Source organism: Mastacembelus armatus, chromosome 17, assembly GCF_900324485.2.
Source record: "Mastacembelus armatus chromosome 17, fMasArm1.2, whole genome shotgun sequence".
NCBI classification, from domain to species: Eukaryota; Metazoa; Chordata; class Actinopteri; order Synbranchiformes; family Mastacembelidae; genus Mastacembelus; species Mastacembelus armatus.
The window spans coordinates 2,374,917-2,390,261 of NC_046649.1; the positions used below are offsets into that span (position 1 = coordinate 2,374,917).

At 38.8% G+C, this 15,345-nt stretch overlaps 1 protein-coding gene across 2 annotated transcripts in view; it reads right to left on the bottom strand.

Annotated features, from left to right (window-relative positions):
- The window catches only part of LOC113134032 (casein kinase I-like), a 29,633-nt gene extending 19,124 nt beyond the window's left edge, over nucleotides 1-10,509 (bottom strand). The window contains exons 1-6 of one of the 2 annotated variants that reach the window (XM_026313221.2): nucleotides 10,366-10,509; nucleotides 5,584-6,679; nucleotides 5,318-5,387; nucleotides 861-1,009; nucleotides 535-769; nucleotides 50-135 (exon numbers count right to left, since the gene is read on the bottom strand). In XM_026313221.2, coding sequence (XP_026169006.1) covers nucleotides 50-135; nucleotides 535-769; nucleotides 861-1,009; nucleotides 5,318-5,387; nucleotides 5,584-5,931 — 888 coding nt within the window. In that variant the 5' untranslated portion in view covers nucleotides 5,932-6,679; nucleotides 10,366-10,509. The remainder of the gene's footprint in view (nucleotides 1-49; nucleotides 136-534; nucleotides 770-860; nucleotides 1,010-5,317; nucleotides 5,388-5,583; nucleotides 6,680-10,365) is intronic. The other variant, XM_026313220.2, reaches the window with a different exon arrangement.
- Nucleotides 10,510-15,345: the final 4,836 nt, after the last annotated feature.

The window sequence follows — 15,345 nt, forward strand, 5'->3', positions numbered from 1 at the left end:
ATGAATGACTGGAGCAATGAGCACACTAGATGGCTGGGTTACTCTTCACCTTGAGTCCCTGCCAGGGTAGGCTGCCTCGCAGGAAGTACATGAACATGTGGCCTAGAGCTTCCAAGTCATCTCGCCTGCTTTGCTCTGAAATGACAGAACAATAAATGTTTCAGCTGTTGGAATGCATGACTGCTGTTGAATCCAGCACCACTGATAACAGGAACACTATCGCTATGCTTCAATACCGAGGCTGGTGCTTATAATACCACTGCTGGGAGAAAAGTGGAGATATAACCTGTTTTTGATATTGACTTGCCGTGGGCATGATGATGTTTAACAATGGTAAATTGCAGGTAAGCTTCACTTTGCTACTTTTCCCCCTCTGGCTAGCTGCTGAAAATGTGAACTTTATACACTATAAACATAGATTCAGATTATTTTAATCTTAATCAAACAGATGCAAGCTGTGCTGTGAGGCCTAAAGATGTGCTTAAATGTGATGTCACTTACAGCATGAATATCTGACACCAGGGAGCAACTTACCTTTCCCCAGATGTGTATTTATGCTCATATATCTAGCAGTTCCAGTTAGACTTTTGTGTTCTCTGTATGGGATATGTTTCTTGGTCTCTGGGTCTATGTACTCTTTTGCCAGACCAAAGTCTATGATGTGGATAGTGTGTTGCCGTTTTGAGCCGGGTCGGCCCACCAGGAAGTTCTCAGGCTTCACGTCTCGATAGATGAGGCTTCTTGTGTGGACAAACTCCATACGGGTTATCTAACAGAAAGGGTAGAGTACTTTAAAAATGAGGCAAACAAGCAAAGCTAAACTTTTAAATTAAATGTGGTTTTGTCTGGGTTTGTCTTACCAGCTGTATGGCTATCATGAGTACAGTCTTTAGAGAGAAGGTTCGGTCACAGAGGTCAAACAGATCTTCTAAGCTGGGACCCAATAGTTCCAAAACCATAGCATTATATTTACCACATGGTCCAAAGTAAAACACTTGGGGAACACCCTCTGGATAAACAAACAACATAAGAATTCAGGAAATTAAGACAGCTATATTTCTGGAGAAGTATGATACACAGCTTTAACATTAGATTTGTCATGACTAAGGGCATCAGATTTACCTGGAAGCAGGAATTATATTTTGTTGAATGTGGAAAAAGTGATTGTCCAAATGTGTTTGTGTGATGCTTTCTCTAATACTTGAATGTAGTACATTTGTATTCATGTCGTTGAGTCAGACCTATGTGTATGCATAGCATTCATCTTTTTCAATTGTTTTACATTATGTAAAAAGCAACTATAATATCTACAGTGTTGCTGTATTTGTATGTAATAGGGCTGAAAACAGTTTCATTTTCCCCATCTTTACTGGAAGGTTTTTCTCTAGCCCGACTCATTTTATTATCACTATCAGAGTGTTTATAACCATTTTAGATTTGTTTTTGAGTCATTCCTCTGCTGTATAGCTTTCCATGTGACTAAAGATAGCCCTGTTATTGGTTAACGGCACTTAAAGTAAAAGGGTGTGCTGGGGCTGACGAAAAGGACCTCCCTGCTAATGCAAACATGACATTGTTGTCACATGAGACTGAGATTACATAGGGGTCTGAATCGAGAATAACACTGGAAAACCATTAATTGTGTAGCCCTTTACACCTAGTAGCAATACCACTGCCTTGGTAATCTATTAAACATAATCTGAAAGTGGAAAAAAAATAAATAAAAATGTTCTTTCTTACTGCACTAAGACTTCATACTAGTTGGTCACGGTGTCAAGCACAATAAGGGTATAGTGGAATGCCCCATTAATGGCGGTTGTTTGCCCTAAGCCAGATGCAGGCAAAGTACAGGACCAATGATGGGAAATAAATAGACACAGAGAGCATGAATTGGCTGTTACAGTGTAAAGAAAGTGAGTGATAACACAAGCTGCACACAGCTGCATCATCCCCAGGGGAAAAAAGCAAAGTTAGCAGGGAAATGAGCATTGCAAATCAGACGAACAAGGAGAAAAGTATGCAAAAATAAAAACAATATGGCACTTAAGCTTAAAAAAAATCTATGCTAGAAACAGATGAAGTCTTTTTGCTAGCTGATATTAGTTTATATACGTTATACAAAGCTAATGCAACCACAGGGGGGCATAATCCAGTGTCTTCATGTGCCGGTCCCAAGTCCGGGTAAATGCAAAGGGTTGTGTCAGGAAGGGCATCCGACGTAAAATTTCAGCCAAATGAAACATGCGAATCACAAATACGACTTCCATACCGGATCGGCCGCGGCCCGGGTTAACAACGACCGCCACTGGTGTTGTTGACCTACAGGGTGCCAGTGGAAGTTGGACTACTGTTGGTCGTAGAAGGAGAGGAGGAAGGCATGTTCGTGGGCAAAGAGAGAAGAGGAAGGGCAGGAGTGAAGGACTTAGAGTAGGGACTTTGAATGTAGGGACTTTGTCAGGAAAAACTAGAGAGTTGGCTGATATGATGGACAGAATAAAGGTGGATATCATGTGTGTTCAGGAGACCAGGTGGAAAGGTAGCAAGACCTATAGATTAGGAGCAGGGTTCAAGCTATTTTATCATGGTGTCGATGGAAAGAGGACTGGAGTAGTAATTATCCTGAAGGAGGATTTTGCTAGGAATGTTCTGGAGGTGAAGAGAGTGTCAGATAGGGTGATGAGTTTGAAGCTGGAAGTTGAAGGTGTGATGTTGAATGTTGTCAGTGGTTATGCCCCACAGGTAGGATGTGAGTTAGAAGAAGGAGAAATTCTGGAGGGAGATGGATGAGGTGATTCAGGGTATCCCTAGTGGTGAGAGAGTGGTGATTGGGGCAGACTTCAACGGACATGTTGGTGAGGAAAACAGAGGTGATGAGGAAGTGATGGGTAAGTTTGGTATGCAGGACAGGAATGCAGAAGGACAGGCGGTAGACTTCGCAGAAAGGATGGAAATGGCTGTAGTGAACACATTTTTCCAGAAAAGGGAGGAGCATAGGGTGACATATAAGAGTGGAGGCAGGAGCACACAAGTTGATTACATCTTTCAACCTGAAAAGAAATCAGTGACTGCAAAGTAGTGGCTGGGGAGAGTGTAGCCAGACAGCATAGGGTGGTGGGGTGTAGGATGACTCTGGTGGTGAGGAAGATGAAGAGGACTAGGGCAGAGCAGAGGACCAAGTGGTGGAAATTGAAAAAGGAAGAGTGTTGTGTGGCTTTCAGGGAGGAGCTGAAACAGGCTCTGGGAGGTCAGGAGGTTCTTCCAGATGACTGGACAGCTACAGCTAAAGTGATCAGGGAGACAGGTAGGAGGGTACTTGGTGTGTCATCTGGAAAGAGGAAAGCAGATAAGGAGCCTTGGTGGTGGAATGAGGAAGTTCAGGAGTGTGTTAAGAGGAACAGGTTAGCTAAGAAGAAGTGAGACACTGAGAGGACAGAAGAAAACAGACAGGAGTACAGGGAGATGCAGCGTAAGGTGAAGGTAGAGGTGGCAAAGGCCAAACAAAGGGCATATGAGGATTTGTATGACAGGTTGGACACTGAGGAGGGAGAGGTGGATTTGTACAGGTTGGTGAGGCAGAGAGAGAGATGGGAAGGGTGTGTAGCAGGTTAGAGTGATCAAGGACAGGGATGGAAATGTGTTGACAAGTGCGACAGGTGTGATGGAAAGATGGAAGGAATACTTTGAAGAGTTGATGAATGAGGAAAATGTTAGAGAGCACAGAGTAGAAGAGGTGACTGTTGTGGAGTAGGAAGTAGCAAAGATCAGTAAGGATAAAATGAGGAAGGTGTTAAAGAGGATGAAGAGTGGAAAGGCAGTTGGTCCTAACGACATACCTGTGGAAGTATCGAAGTGTTTAGGAGAGGTGGCAGTAGAGTTTTTGACTGGGCTACTTAAGATCTTGGAGAGTGAGAGGAAGTCTGAGGAATGGAGGAGAAGTGTACTGGTGCCCATCTTTAAGAACAAGGGGGACGTGCAGAGTTGTGGAAACTACAGAGGAATAAAGTTGATGAGTCACACAATGAAGTTATGGGAAAGAGTAGTGGAGGCTAGGTTGAGGTCAGAAGTGAGCATTTGTGAGCAGCAGTATGGTTTCATGCCAAGAAAGAGTACCACAGATGCAATATTTGCTTTGAGAATGCTGATGGAGAAGTCCAGAAAGAGCTGCATTGTGTCTTTGTAGATTTGGAAAAAGCGTAATACAGGGTGCTGAGAAAGGAGTGGTTTTGTATGAGGTAGTCTGGAGTGGCAGAGAAGTATGTTCGAGTGGTGCGGGACATGTATGAGAGCTGTAAGACAGTGGTGAGGTGTGCTGTAGGGGTGACAGAGGAGTTCAAGGTGGAGGTGGGACTGCACCAAGGATTGGCTTTGAGCCCCTTCCTGTTTGCTGTGGTGATGGACAGGCTGACAGATGAGGTTAGACAGGAATCTCCGTGGACCATGATGTTTGCAGATGACATTGTCATCTGTAGTGAGAGCAGGGAGCAGGTGGAAGAAAATCTAGAGAGGTGGAGGTTTGCTCTGGAAAGGAGAGGAATGAAGGTTAGCCGCAGTAAAATAGAGTACATGTGTGTAAATGAGAGGGACTCAAGTAGAACGGTGAGGTTACAGGGAGTAGAGGTGAAGAAGGTGGAGGATTTTAAGTACCTAGGGTCAACAGTCCAGAGCAACGGAGAGTGTGGAAAAGAAGTGAACAGACGTGTGCAAGCAGGTTGGAACGGGTGGAGGAAAGTGTCAGGTGTGATGTATGACAAAAGAGTGTCAGCAAGAATGAAAGGAAAGGTGTACAAGACAGTGACAAGACCAGCAATGTTGTCTGGTTTAGAAACAGTGGCACTGTGTAAAAGACAGGAGGCAGAGCTGGAGGTAGAAGAGCTGAAGATGTTGAGGTTCTCTCTGGGAGTGACGAGGATGGATAGGATCAGGAATGAGCACATCAGAGGGACAGCTCATGTTAGAAATTTTGGAGAAAAAGCCAGACAAGCCAGATTGAGATGGTTTGGACATGTTCAGTGAACGGGCAATGAATACATTGGTAAAAGGATGCTGAGGTTAGAGCTACCAGGAAGGAGGCCTAGAGGAAGACCAAAGAGGAGGTTCTTGGATGTAGTGAAGGAGGACATGAGGATAGTTGGTGTGGGGGATACAGAGGATAGGGTTAAATGGAGGCAGATGATTCGCTGTGGCAACCCCTGAGGGGAGCAGCCGAAAGGAAAAGAAGATGTTATACAAAGCTAACTTCTTTATAATGAAAACCTTTCAACTATTAACACGTCTGATTTTCAGAGTAGGGAACCTAAGAAAACATGGCAGTTCTTACCTGAGCTTCCTAGCTGTTTGTAGAAGCGATATTCTAAGTGGAGTTGTGGCGCCCGAGACTTGATTGGCTCCTGCAATGGAGGATTTGGGGTTTGGGTTAGAACAGTTCTGTCATACAACAGAGGTAGAAAAATCCATAAAATAAAATACCTAATACCCATTTTTCTTAGTAGTGGTAGTCAATTTTAGACATGCTAAATAGTTTTAATACATTGTAAAAACTTCTTTGCTATTATGAAGTGCAGTTTAAATACAAAGGATTTTTACCAGTTTGATAGCAACATATTCATTGGTGTAAAGATTCTTTCCAAGGCGCAGCTCTCCAAAATTCCCACAGCCAATCTTCTTTCCAACGCGGAAATTTGGTCCGACCATCAGAACTCCAGAGTTGGAGCCAGCTCCCCGACCACTGTGCCCTGATCGACTGCCTGTCTTCCCAGACATCCTCTTCCCCTCCTCTGTCTCCCCCTTTCCTCCAGCTCCAGCTCCAGCTCCAGCTCCAGCTCCAGCTCCAGCTCCAGCTCCAGCTCCAGCTCCAGCCGCAGCCCCAGCCCCAGCCCCAGCCCCAGCCCCAGCCCCACCTCCTCCCTCTACACCACGCTTGTCAAAGTCCATCAGTTTGTGGTAGCCTGGCCTCTCCACGGTTAAGCCGATTCCATACAACCAAACAACCACCAAAACACCTGCCTAGCAACCTGACTGTCAAGATTTTAGTGTGGTCTAAGCTGGGCCACACTATGAGTTACACCAGGGTTGGGGTATGACTTTAAAGAGGCTAGAGAACGTTGTGACAATTTGTGCCTAAATCGTTGTCACTATTGAAAAGTGACAAGGGTCAATGACAGTGAAAGTAGAGCAAAAGCTGATGACTGTTGTGAGGATGACTGAATGAAAGAAAAATAAAAAGACAACAGGGTGACTGGAACACCACTACAAACAAGTTTATAGCCCCCTGCTGGGGCCAGAGGTGGAGACTGATTAGGGAAAGACAGTGGCCTGATCTGTCACCATATGTAGTTAGCCATATGCTAACATGCTATATAGCTTAAGGCTCAGACATACCAAGTAACCATGACCGTAGCATGCTGTCAAGATAACATCTCTGCAGCCAAAGCCAGAGCACACTTTGACAACAACGTGTTAAGTTTATAAAAAAGTCTGCAACACTATTCCCTTTTTACATCTGATATCTGGCTATGACCAAACACTTTTGGTGTGTGATTTAGGCCACAGGTCTTAGTTAACTGGTTTTACTGAATGCTGTACTTGTCCACTGTTACTCAATTCCTTGCTCCTATGGAAAACCAGGTGAAAGTGGCCCCTGGGGTGAGGAAGGGTGTGTGCTAAGGTTTCAATGTGCTACCTGAAAGACAGACAGAAAAAAATGGATTGTATTCAGGATTTCAGAAATGTATTTCATATTACAAGTTCAGCACAGTAAGTCAGATTAATCTTTTTATGTTTTTGTGAAATTTTAAGCCAAAACATAAAAATACAAACAAACACTGGGCTAATTACAGAGGACTAAAGGACTAAAAGTTGACAGATGATTTTGAGATGATGCTGGATCTGGACCAATGATCAGAGTATTGTGGTGGTGTACAAACCCTGAGCCAGGAATCACACTGTATTCGAGGGCAAAATGTTTTTAAAGGATTAAACATAGGCATCATGATAACTAGTTTTTCTTTAAGCCAAAGTAATGTCGACATCGGATGAAACGTAACACTACAACAGCCCACTCTAGGAAGAATCCTGATTCCAAACTTCTTCTATTTCACAATTACTGAGGCCACTGTGCTCTTGTGAACACTGATTTTAGAAATCTTTAACAGACAGATGGAGTCCAGTCAAACTAGTCATGCCATAACAAAGGCTCTGGATACTTCTGTAATTTAAAAAAAAAGTTTTTGGACTGATCAGTTTTTGAACATATTTGCAAAAAATATACTGCAGAAACATGGTTCCATGTTGTAAACTTATAAGACAATCTGCAAGCATGAAATCAATAGTGATGCATTATTAGTTTTATTGTTAGTTTTGAACAAAAATCTCCTAATTCTATAGGTAAATACCTGGGGCACTGTTGACTGGCTAAACAAAAACAAATTTAAGTATGGCTAAACAGCCACATCTCCTCCTCACTCAGAAATCACACTGCTAAGAGGAATAAGGTATTTTGTTTTTATGAGAAGAGAAGAATGACACAGACTTGGAAGGTACAGTAGTGGTGTAAAAAAGATCAAAGCCACACTAATGTATAATAAGTAAGTACAGGTTGTTCCTTGTATTGTCTGTGTTTTATTCAGCAGAATTATCAATCTGCTTCAGAAATAATAATTCACAATCTAAGAAGTTTCTGACTGTATCTTACTCATAATATGCCATGGAAAAGACACAGAAGGATAACCGCAAGAGAAAGGAAATGTCTGTAATGGTGGACAATGACAACACATCTCCTCTGATGTCATTAAACATGACCCCTGAGCCACTTTTAGGGAGGGCAATGTGTGAACTCTGCAAAATGACCCCGTTTTATTGTGTTTGTACAATTTCTTGTTCTTTCTAACATTTCTACCTCAGTCACTCTTATTTCTATAGGGTGATTCAACACAAATACCATAGTGTACCTCTGTGCTCATACAGACAATTATACAAGTCTCTTACAGTTTAGTTAGATAATGACATTCTGATTTCATCAAACTACTATAACTAGAGGTACAACACTCAGGATATTTGTAGCCAGTAACATTTGTTGTTTTCACATCAGCCCCTTAAATATAAAGGGGCTGATGTGAAAACCAATCTATGACACATTGGGTTTCAGAAGGACATTTGAGTTGTGTGTGACACCAACATCAACTACAGTGCAGCTGCATCTAATCTTTGCCTGAGAACAAAGAGATTTGTTGTTTATATGGAAACCCTGCTCAACTGATTAAATCAGTAAATTAGGTCACTAAAAACGTAACAAACGGTTGCTAAAATCAGATTCAATTATAAATGCAATTTAAAACATTCTTCCCTAATCACATTCCTGTAGCACATCACACACTGTTTTATCTCTCCCACAGAAGCCGCTCTCAGCTTGAGCATCTCAGCAAAATCATTGCTGCTATATGGCCCATATATGACAAAAGGTCAGTCCTTCGCAAGGTGTGAGGCACAATTCCTCGCATCCTTTCACTTCAGATATAATACACAAAGTGTAATCTTTGTGTAACCTCAAACACATGATTAAGTTGGCCGGTTTTAGTAAAACTCTAAAACTGGTCACTAAGCAAAATTCACTTCATGATGTTTGCTTGCAAATTTATAGCTTTTGCAACAAATTTATTGCCCAAGTTTGGTGTTCTCTAACCAGCTTTAAAATCATGCAGTTTTACTTTTACTGTTACTTTTTAGGTACACATCAAATACCATCAGGAAGCTTCGCCAAGCATCCATAACTTACTTTATGTACACTAAGACTTCCTCATTACATATAGTACTTATATGTCTATAAACAACTTGTAAATATACTTTAATTCATTTTTGAAAAACAAATAAAACAATATAGGTATTGGAAAGAGTAATTAATAATTAACTGAATCAAGACACTAATCCTGGTGTCTTGTGTCATGGATTTGTCTTGTCTGACAAGTAATTAGTGTTTAGTCATTTAAAACAGCCACTAGCCTATATGCAACCTCACACCCAACATGGCCCAAATTACTAGACTATTGATTCACAGTTGAAGGACATAAATGATCATTTAGACATTAAATCTGTACAGCCTCCATATTAGTACACAATATACCACTTGCATGCTGTTTAACTCTACTTTTTTTCTGAAAGGTTCAGAATTCCCTTTTAAGATGGGCATATATGCTACTTTTAATGCATAATGACCACTGAACCCCCACCCCAACCCAACCCCAGCCAGCTGACCACAACATGTCACATCCTCCTCTGTGCATTTCCTAACAGAAGAGTTAAAAACAACAGACTTGGCTTTAACTTGGTTATTATCACAGTCACCTGCACCAGTTCTTTTTAATATTCCTGACAAAACTCAAAGACTTTTTAAATAAATATCAATGTAGGACCTTTAACAGTTTATCTTAACTCTAATTAATGTCATATGTATCTACTTTTAAAACAGGCTTTGCTATTTGTTAAGAAATGGCACTTTGAGTTACCTGTTTGAAACGAGGCAGCTTACATAAAATAGCATGCCTGCTCCTAGGCTTGTCTATATCTATAGCTAAAGAGTGCACGCAGAAAGCTTTTATCCTAAAAATCACACTGATTTCCTCTCGTAAGGTAAAATGATGTTCTTAATGACAAATCAGGAGAAATACGCTGTCTGTATCAGCATGGCCTTGTCTCTCCTCGAGTGATTAACTTCACTACATCACCTCTTATTCGTTTCTGAACATGATATGGGTATTATCAAGTATTTAAAAGCAAACCTAAGGGACTGCGAACCACATTTTGAACAGAAAGCTATGGGGGTGATGAACTGTGTGGCCAAAGGAGCTCGACTTTGCTAACAGAGCTAACGTTAGCATTAGCTGGTACGACTGCATCATATTTCACAGTCTGGGATGAGCGGTAGGTCAGTGTGGGTTTTATCAGCCTGCAATCGCAACCTGACGACAGTTGGAAGTCTGTTTGGTTAAGTCTTATAATATGGTGTTATTGCACGTCAAACTATCAATCAAACTAGGTAACGCAGGAAGTTAGAGTTAGGCCACAGTAGTTTATGTGTGTTTGCCCTCAATGTGTTAGCTTCATTGAAACTATTTTGAAGTAACTAATGTAGTACCAACTCAAGCAACGTACTGTCAGAGAGTAAACCAACAATAATAACGGAACAAATAATTGGGAAGCAAGTGAGTCATTTAAAAAAACTAGCTACCCTGCTAGCGTTTCTAGCCTGATAGAAGCTAACATATTAGCCAGTGTTGGCTAACGCTGAATTTTTGCCCATACAGTCATTCATAAACGTAGCTAGCTAATTTAACAAACACATTTGTGCACAGTTCAAAAAAGGAGCTTACATACCTAAACAGATTTACTTTCTGTTGTTATTTTATTGGGTTTGGAATAAACTGTTCTCATTTTCTTCGTCTCGTTTTGCTCTTCATCTCCTTATCTGTGGATGTTTGGCTAACCAGCTGAGGAGCCTCGGCAGCGACCATAACGCATTTTGCGTGGATTGCAATAAACAGAACACAGTGCACGCAAGGAGCGAGCGTAAAGGTTTTACGGAATACCCACAGAGCATCTCGGTGCTCCTATATGTTTCTGAGTGCGTGACAGGAGAACATACACGCTTTGTTGAAAAAGTAGTGTTTACTTTCACCAGCACTTGCCAAGGTGACTATGAGTATGTGCGTGTTTTTCATCCAGTCTCTACATTGTTGTCCGCTCTGTGCTGGAAGTGCATTTAATGTGAAATAAAAATTATTTAGTAATATTGTAGAAAGCTTGGATTATTAAGCGATGAAACACAATTGGATGTTGCTTATATAAGTAAATAACGTCATCCTATGTATTTTTTAAAACCATTTAGTTAAAGAAGCATGTGCCTGTAAAGCAGCCTCTGAGTCCTCAAAAAACACAAAACTCTAATAGTTACAATGAACAAAGTAACAATGAACAATAAAAAACAGCAAACTATAGCAACTGACATTTGTACATTATAATAGTTATAACCTACAATTATGCTATAGGCTACAATACACCAAATAACTTACCATGTTACCCCATCAAAATATAACAATATAAACCTTTTTCCATCCCAAACCCACATATGCATACACCCTTACATTGTACATCCATCACAAATAATACACTGATCACATATATTATCATTTGCAGCCTATTAATGTTATGTCCTTAACATTATCTAATGCGTCATATAATTTATTCCATGATCCACAAGTGAATCACATGCTAATTTAGAATAGGTGATGTAATGACTTGACCACCTAATATGCATGTGACTATGTCTCTACCATTCACAGTAGATCAGGTAACATATAACTGGTATATGGTGTCTGTTATTAATGGTATATTTTGTTATATTTTCATGAGGGGCTTTATTTTTATTCTTTTCTTTTTGCTATATTTTATATATGTGGAATGCTACACTGTAACATAAAAATCTCCTGCAAGGGATTAATAAAGTATTTCTAATTTTGATTCGGAATTAATAACCAAAATGTGCAACTGCTTCAGATGTCCCAAAGGCCAGGAATCACAGTGTGTACTCTCTTTTGACTGTGATCATTGCACCTTTTGGGGGAAATATACCACTAAAATATAATTTCAGCTTACTTCAATATTATAATCTTGTTGCCATATCTTGCTAAATGAGTCCTAGGTCTAAAATCAACTATAGTTTTAATACTTAAGTTTGCTTCACATTGATTTTACATGGTGCATATTCTAAAATAAAGTGATGTTTAGTCATATTGGTTTTGGCTGTCTCTGGCCACATAGTACTCTAAGGTTGGGCAAAAGGGATCTAATAACAAAGACTTATTAACTGATGTCTCTCAAACATATAAGCTAATACTGTAATACACATGAAAACACATTGCAGCAACATCTATACGTTACAGTTTAATTGCTGTAGTACAGAACAAAAACTAAATCTATATGCTGTTCTACAGAACAAAAGCAACTGAATTATATCAGTTTATGGATTCTAGTCAGAAATTAGAAGCATTATAAACACTATCATATATATTTTAAAAATGTGCAGACACATAACTATATTCTTTATCATCTGTTATTTTAATTTTGATTTAAAATTTTATACAAAATATTTGTGAAAAATATAGCAATACAACCAGCTAATATTGTGTTACCAATATACAATTGCAGTGTAAATTCATAGATCATAGATTCATAGATATATAGTTTGATTTATTCTCAGTTTATTGGAGCTAGTTCTGAAAGTGTCATTTGTCTTTTGGATTGATGGATAACAACAAAAGATTTCCTGTTATTGTACTGGCATCAGCTCACTCTGACTGCTTTTCAACAGTGCAGCAGATGAAAGACTTATTTTATCATTATCTACAATATATGCAGGTCAGTAACAGCGAGGCTGGTGGTTGGTGTTATCAGCAGAAACCTTTTCTGCTATGATTAACACAGCTGTCATCAGCTCAAAAATGCAGAGGTACATCCTGTGTGGGACTTATGTCAGCAGCTGCTGTTGATCAGATGGTCTGTCTTTACTTTTATGTACAACACTGTGAAATATACCTAATATACCTAAGTCTGATAGTGACAGTTAGGAGACAGTTACACATAGAGGAAGAGAGAAGAATCAAACATGTTGTTTGTGGTGATGACTTTTCTTTACTGGGCACAAACTGAGGGTGAGATTTATAATTTTACATTCCTAATTCTGAATATTCTAATTAGCAGACTGATGTACATTATTATGTATATATTAAAGTATATTTGATTTACAATGAAGACAGCTCAAAAACTCTAATAAAACCTATTAACCCATTGACCAGAACCTCAGTAACAGTTTTGATTATGAAAGCATGCATAGTTGTAATGATTACAGTTTATAAAATATTATTTTTTATCACATTTTTATACTTATGTTATTATGTTTCAATTGCTGACTTATTGATGAAGCTAATAGCAATTGTACTTTACCAAAACAGTGGCCATTAATATAATACCTGGACAAATGCTGATCCATAGAGTGTAATTTTACATGTATGATGGGATACTACCAACATCAAAATCAGCATAATTTATGCATACTGCCTTCCTCAGCATGCAAAGTGGCTTTACTCTGTCTTGCTAATGTGGAAAAGCAGTTCTGATCAATTTTTTAAAGTGTGATTAGAGTAGACATTCACCATTCCTCTAGATCACATTTTTTAATTGAGCAGTTTCATATTTTAATGACTGCCTTCTGTCACTGCATCTTTGTAGGTAGTTGCAGTGAAACTATTGTGAGTATATTTGGACATAATAGGAAACTTCCACTTGGAGAGGGCTTCAGTCTGAGCTGTGAGTTCACATGTTTGAGACCCCGACATGTTGCACAGCTCTGGAGAAACATAGAATCTCAGGTAGTATTTTTAAACCTTTTCTAATATTTATACTTTTTATAGCATTTTTGCACTAAAATGGAGTGTGCTTTTGATTAAATAGTCCTAAATGTTGCAAAGAAAAATCCTGGTATCTTGTTGTTAAGGATAATGATAAGGATCTTAGTTGTGTGATTTGAAACTGTTATAACTAGATCTACACTCTGTTGAAAAAAAAAAAAAACAGCACTGGTCAAGTGTCACTTTTGGATGAGCTAATAGGAGTAGCCAGTCCTTTTTGCCTGATGATGTTGATATGAAGAAATTAATCTAATGCTAATGCTAAGCTGTATTCTCACATAAATAACTGCTCTTGTCTCCTAGAATGGTATGTGCCTTGTCAATATCAGCTCCATCTTACCTAATCTGACCCTGGTTCTGAATATCAACTCTGCTGCAAAGGCAGACAATGGTTCTTATTCCTGCAGGACCCAGCCACCTGATACAATCAGCCCCCCAGTCTTGATTCATATAACAGATAAGATAAACTCAGGTAACAATAACAGGTTATATCAGGGTTAATGGCAAAATGTTACAGTTACAGTGTCATTCCATTTTTGCAACAGTACCTTTTCTGCCTGTGATGTTTGCTGGCTAATTATGAGAAGTGTAATATTATACAAGTAATCCTATTGATAAATTGTGTAAATTATACAAATGAACCAAAAAATTGTATTATATTAAATTGTATTTTGTAAAATAATTCATTAAATTATGACATATTTTTCTTATTAAACTCTGTGCCATAATTAATATGTAGATTAATTTGATAAAGATTATAATTAATTCTATACATTTGTGTTTTAGTCTGTTTTCATAACAGAATTTTCTCAGTGCCACTTTCTTCATGCACTTATCAAAATGATACATTATTTCATAATGGAATTTTTTAGCCAATCACGTCTCCTTTATAAAATAAAATTGCCATTATGACATAAAAACAGAAAAAATGATATTTTGAAATGACATGAAAAATATAGAACTTATTTTGAAAATATTTTTAAAAATAAAAAATTATTTGTAGTAATGTATGTTAGTAACACTCCATAATTAATGATGAACTGTCTCTCTATCCAGATAACCTGATAACATCAACATTTAACCTGACCACAAGCAGCAACCAGCCCAGGACTACCACTACAGCAGGTGAGAGGTCACAGCCCTGTGGTGTAACTTCTCATAATGTTATTTATTCGCTTAAATGTAAGCAATGACAAAATATCACATCATCAGCAAATCTCACATCATATTCTGTATCTCAATCAATGACAAATGCTGATGCATTGATTTTTAGATTTTTGGTACTGATACCTGGATTCTATTCAGTAGTTAGAACAAGAAACGTACAGTACATTCACATATATACCTCACAATATGGTGTTTGAGACTGCTGATATACATACATAATATATTTATTAAATATTCACTGTTTAATAAAAGCACATCTGCTGAACTATAAATTGTGTCACTTCTAAAGTATGTCCTCATAAATGTGCTGTGAACTATTTTTGCAGTCTTCTGAAGACCTTATTTGGATGATGAATAATGTTGTATTTCTAACATGATTTACTCTCTTTAATGGCATCTGAGTATTTTTTTAGTCCAAAAACTTGCCCATAAATTCTAAGCCCTGAGTATGGTCATCAGTCTTTGTCATGTTGCATATAGCCCATTAACTTTGAGCAGCATGGTAGGAGGTGCTGTAGGTAGCCTGAGAGGCTAAATCAAGGGTAACTAAAGTCAGCTAAACACCACTTGCTCCTGCTCTCTTAGTTTAGCTTTCCTCTACAAGAGTATTACACTGAACATTAGCAGGATAATGTTGAAACTGTGATGTTTCCTGCTATGCTGTCAGATATTGTGGTCATACCACTGCTGCATTTTTCTCACACAGCCTTTTCATTGCAGCTTT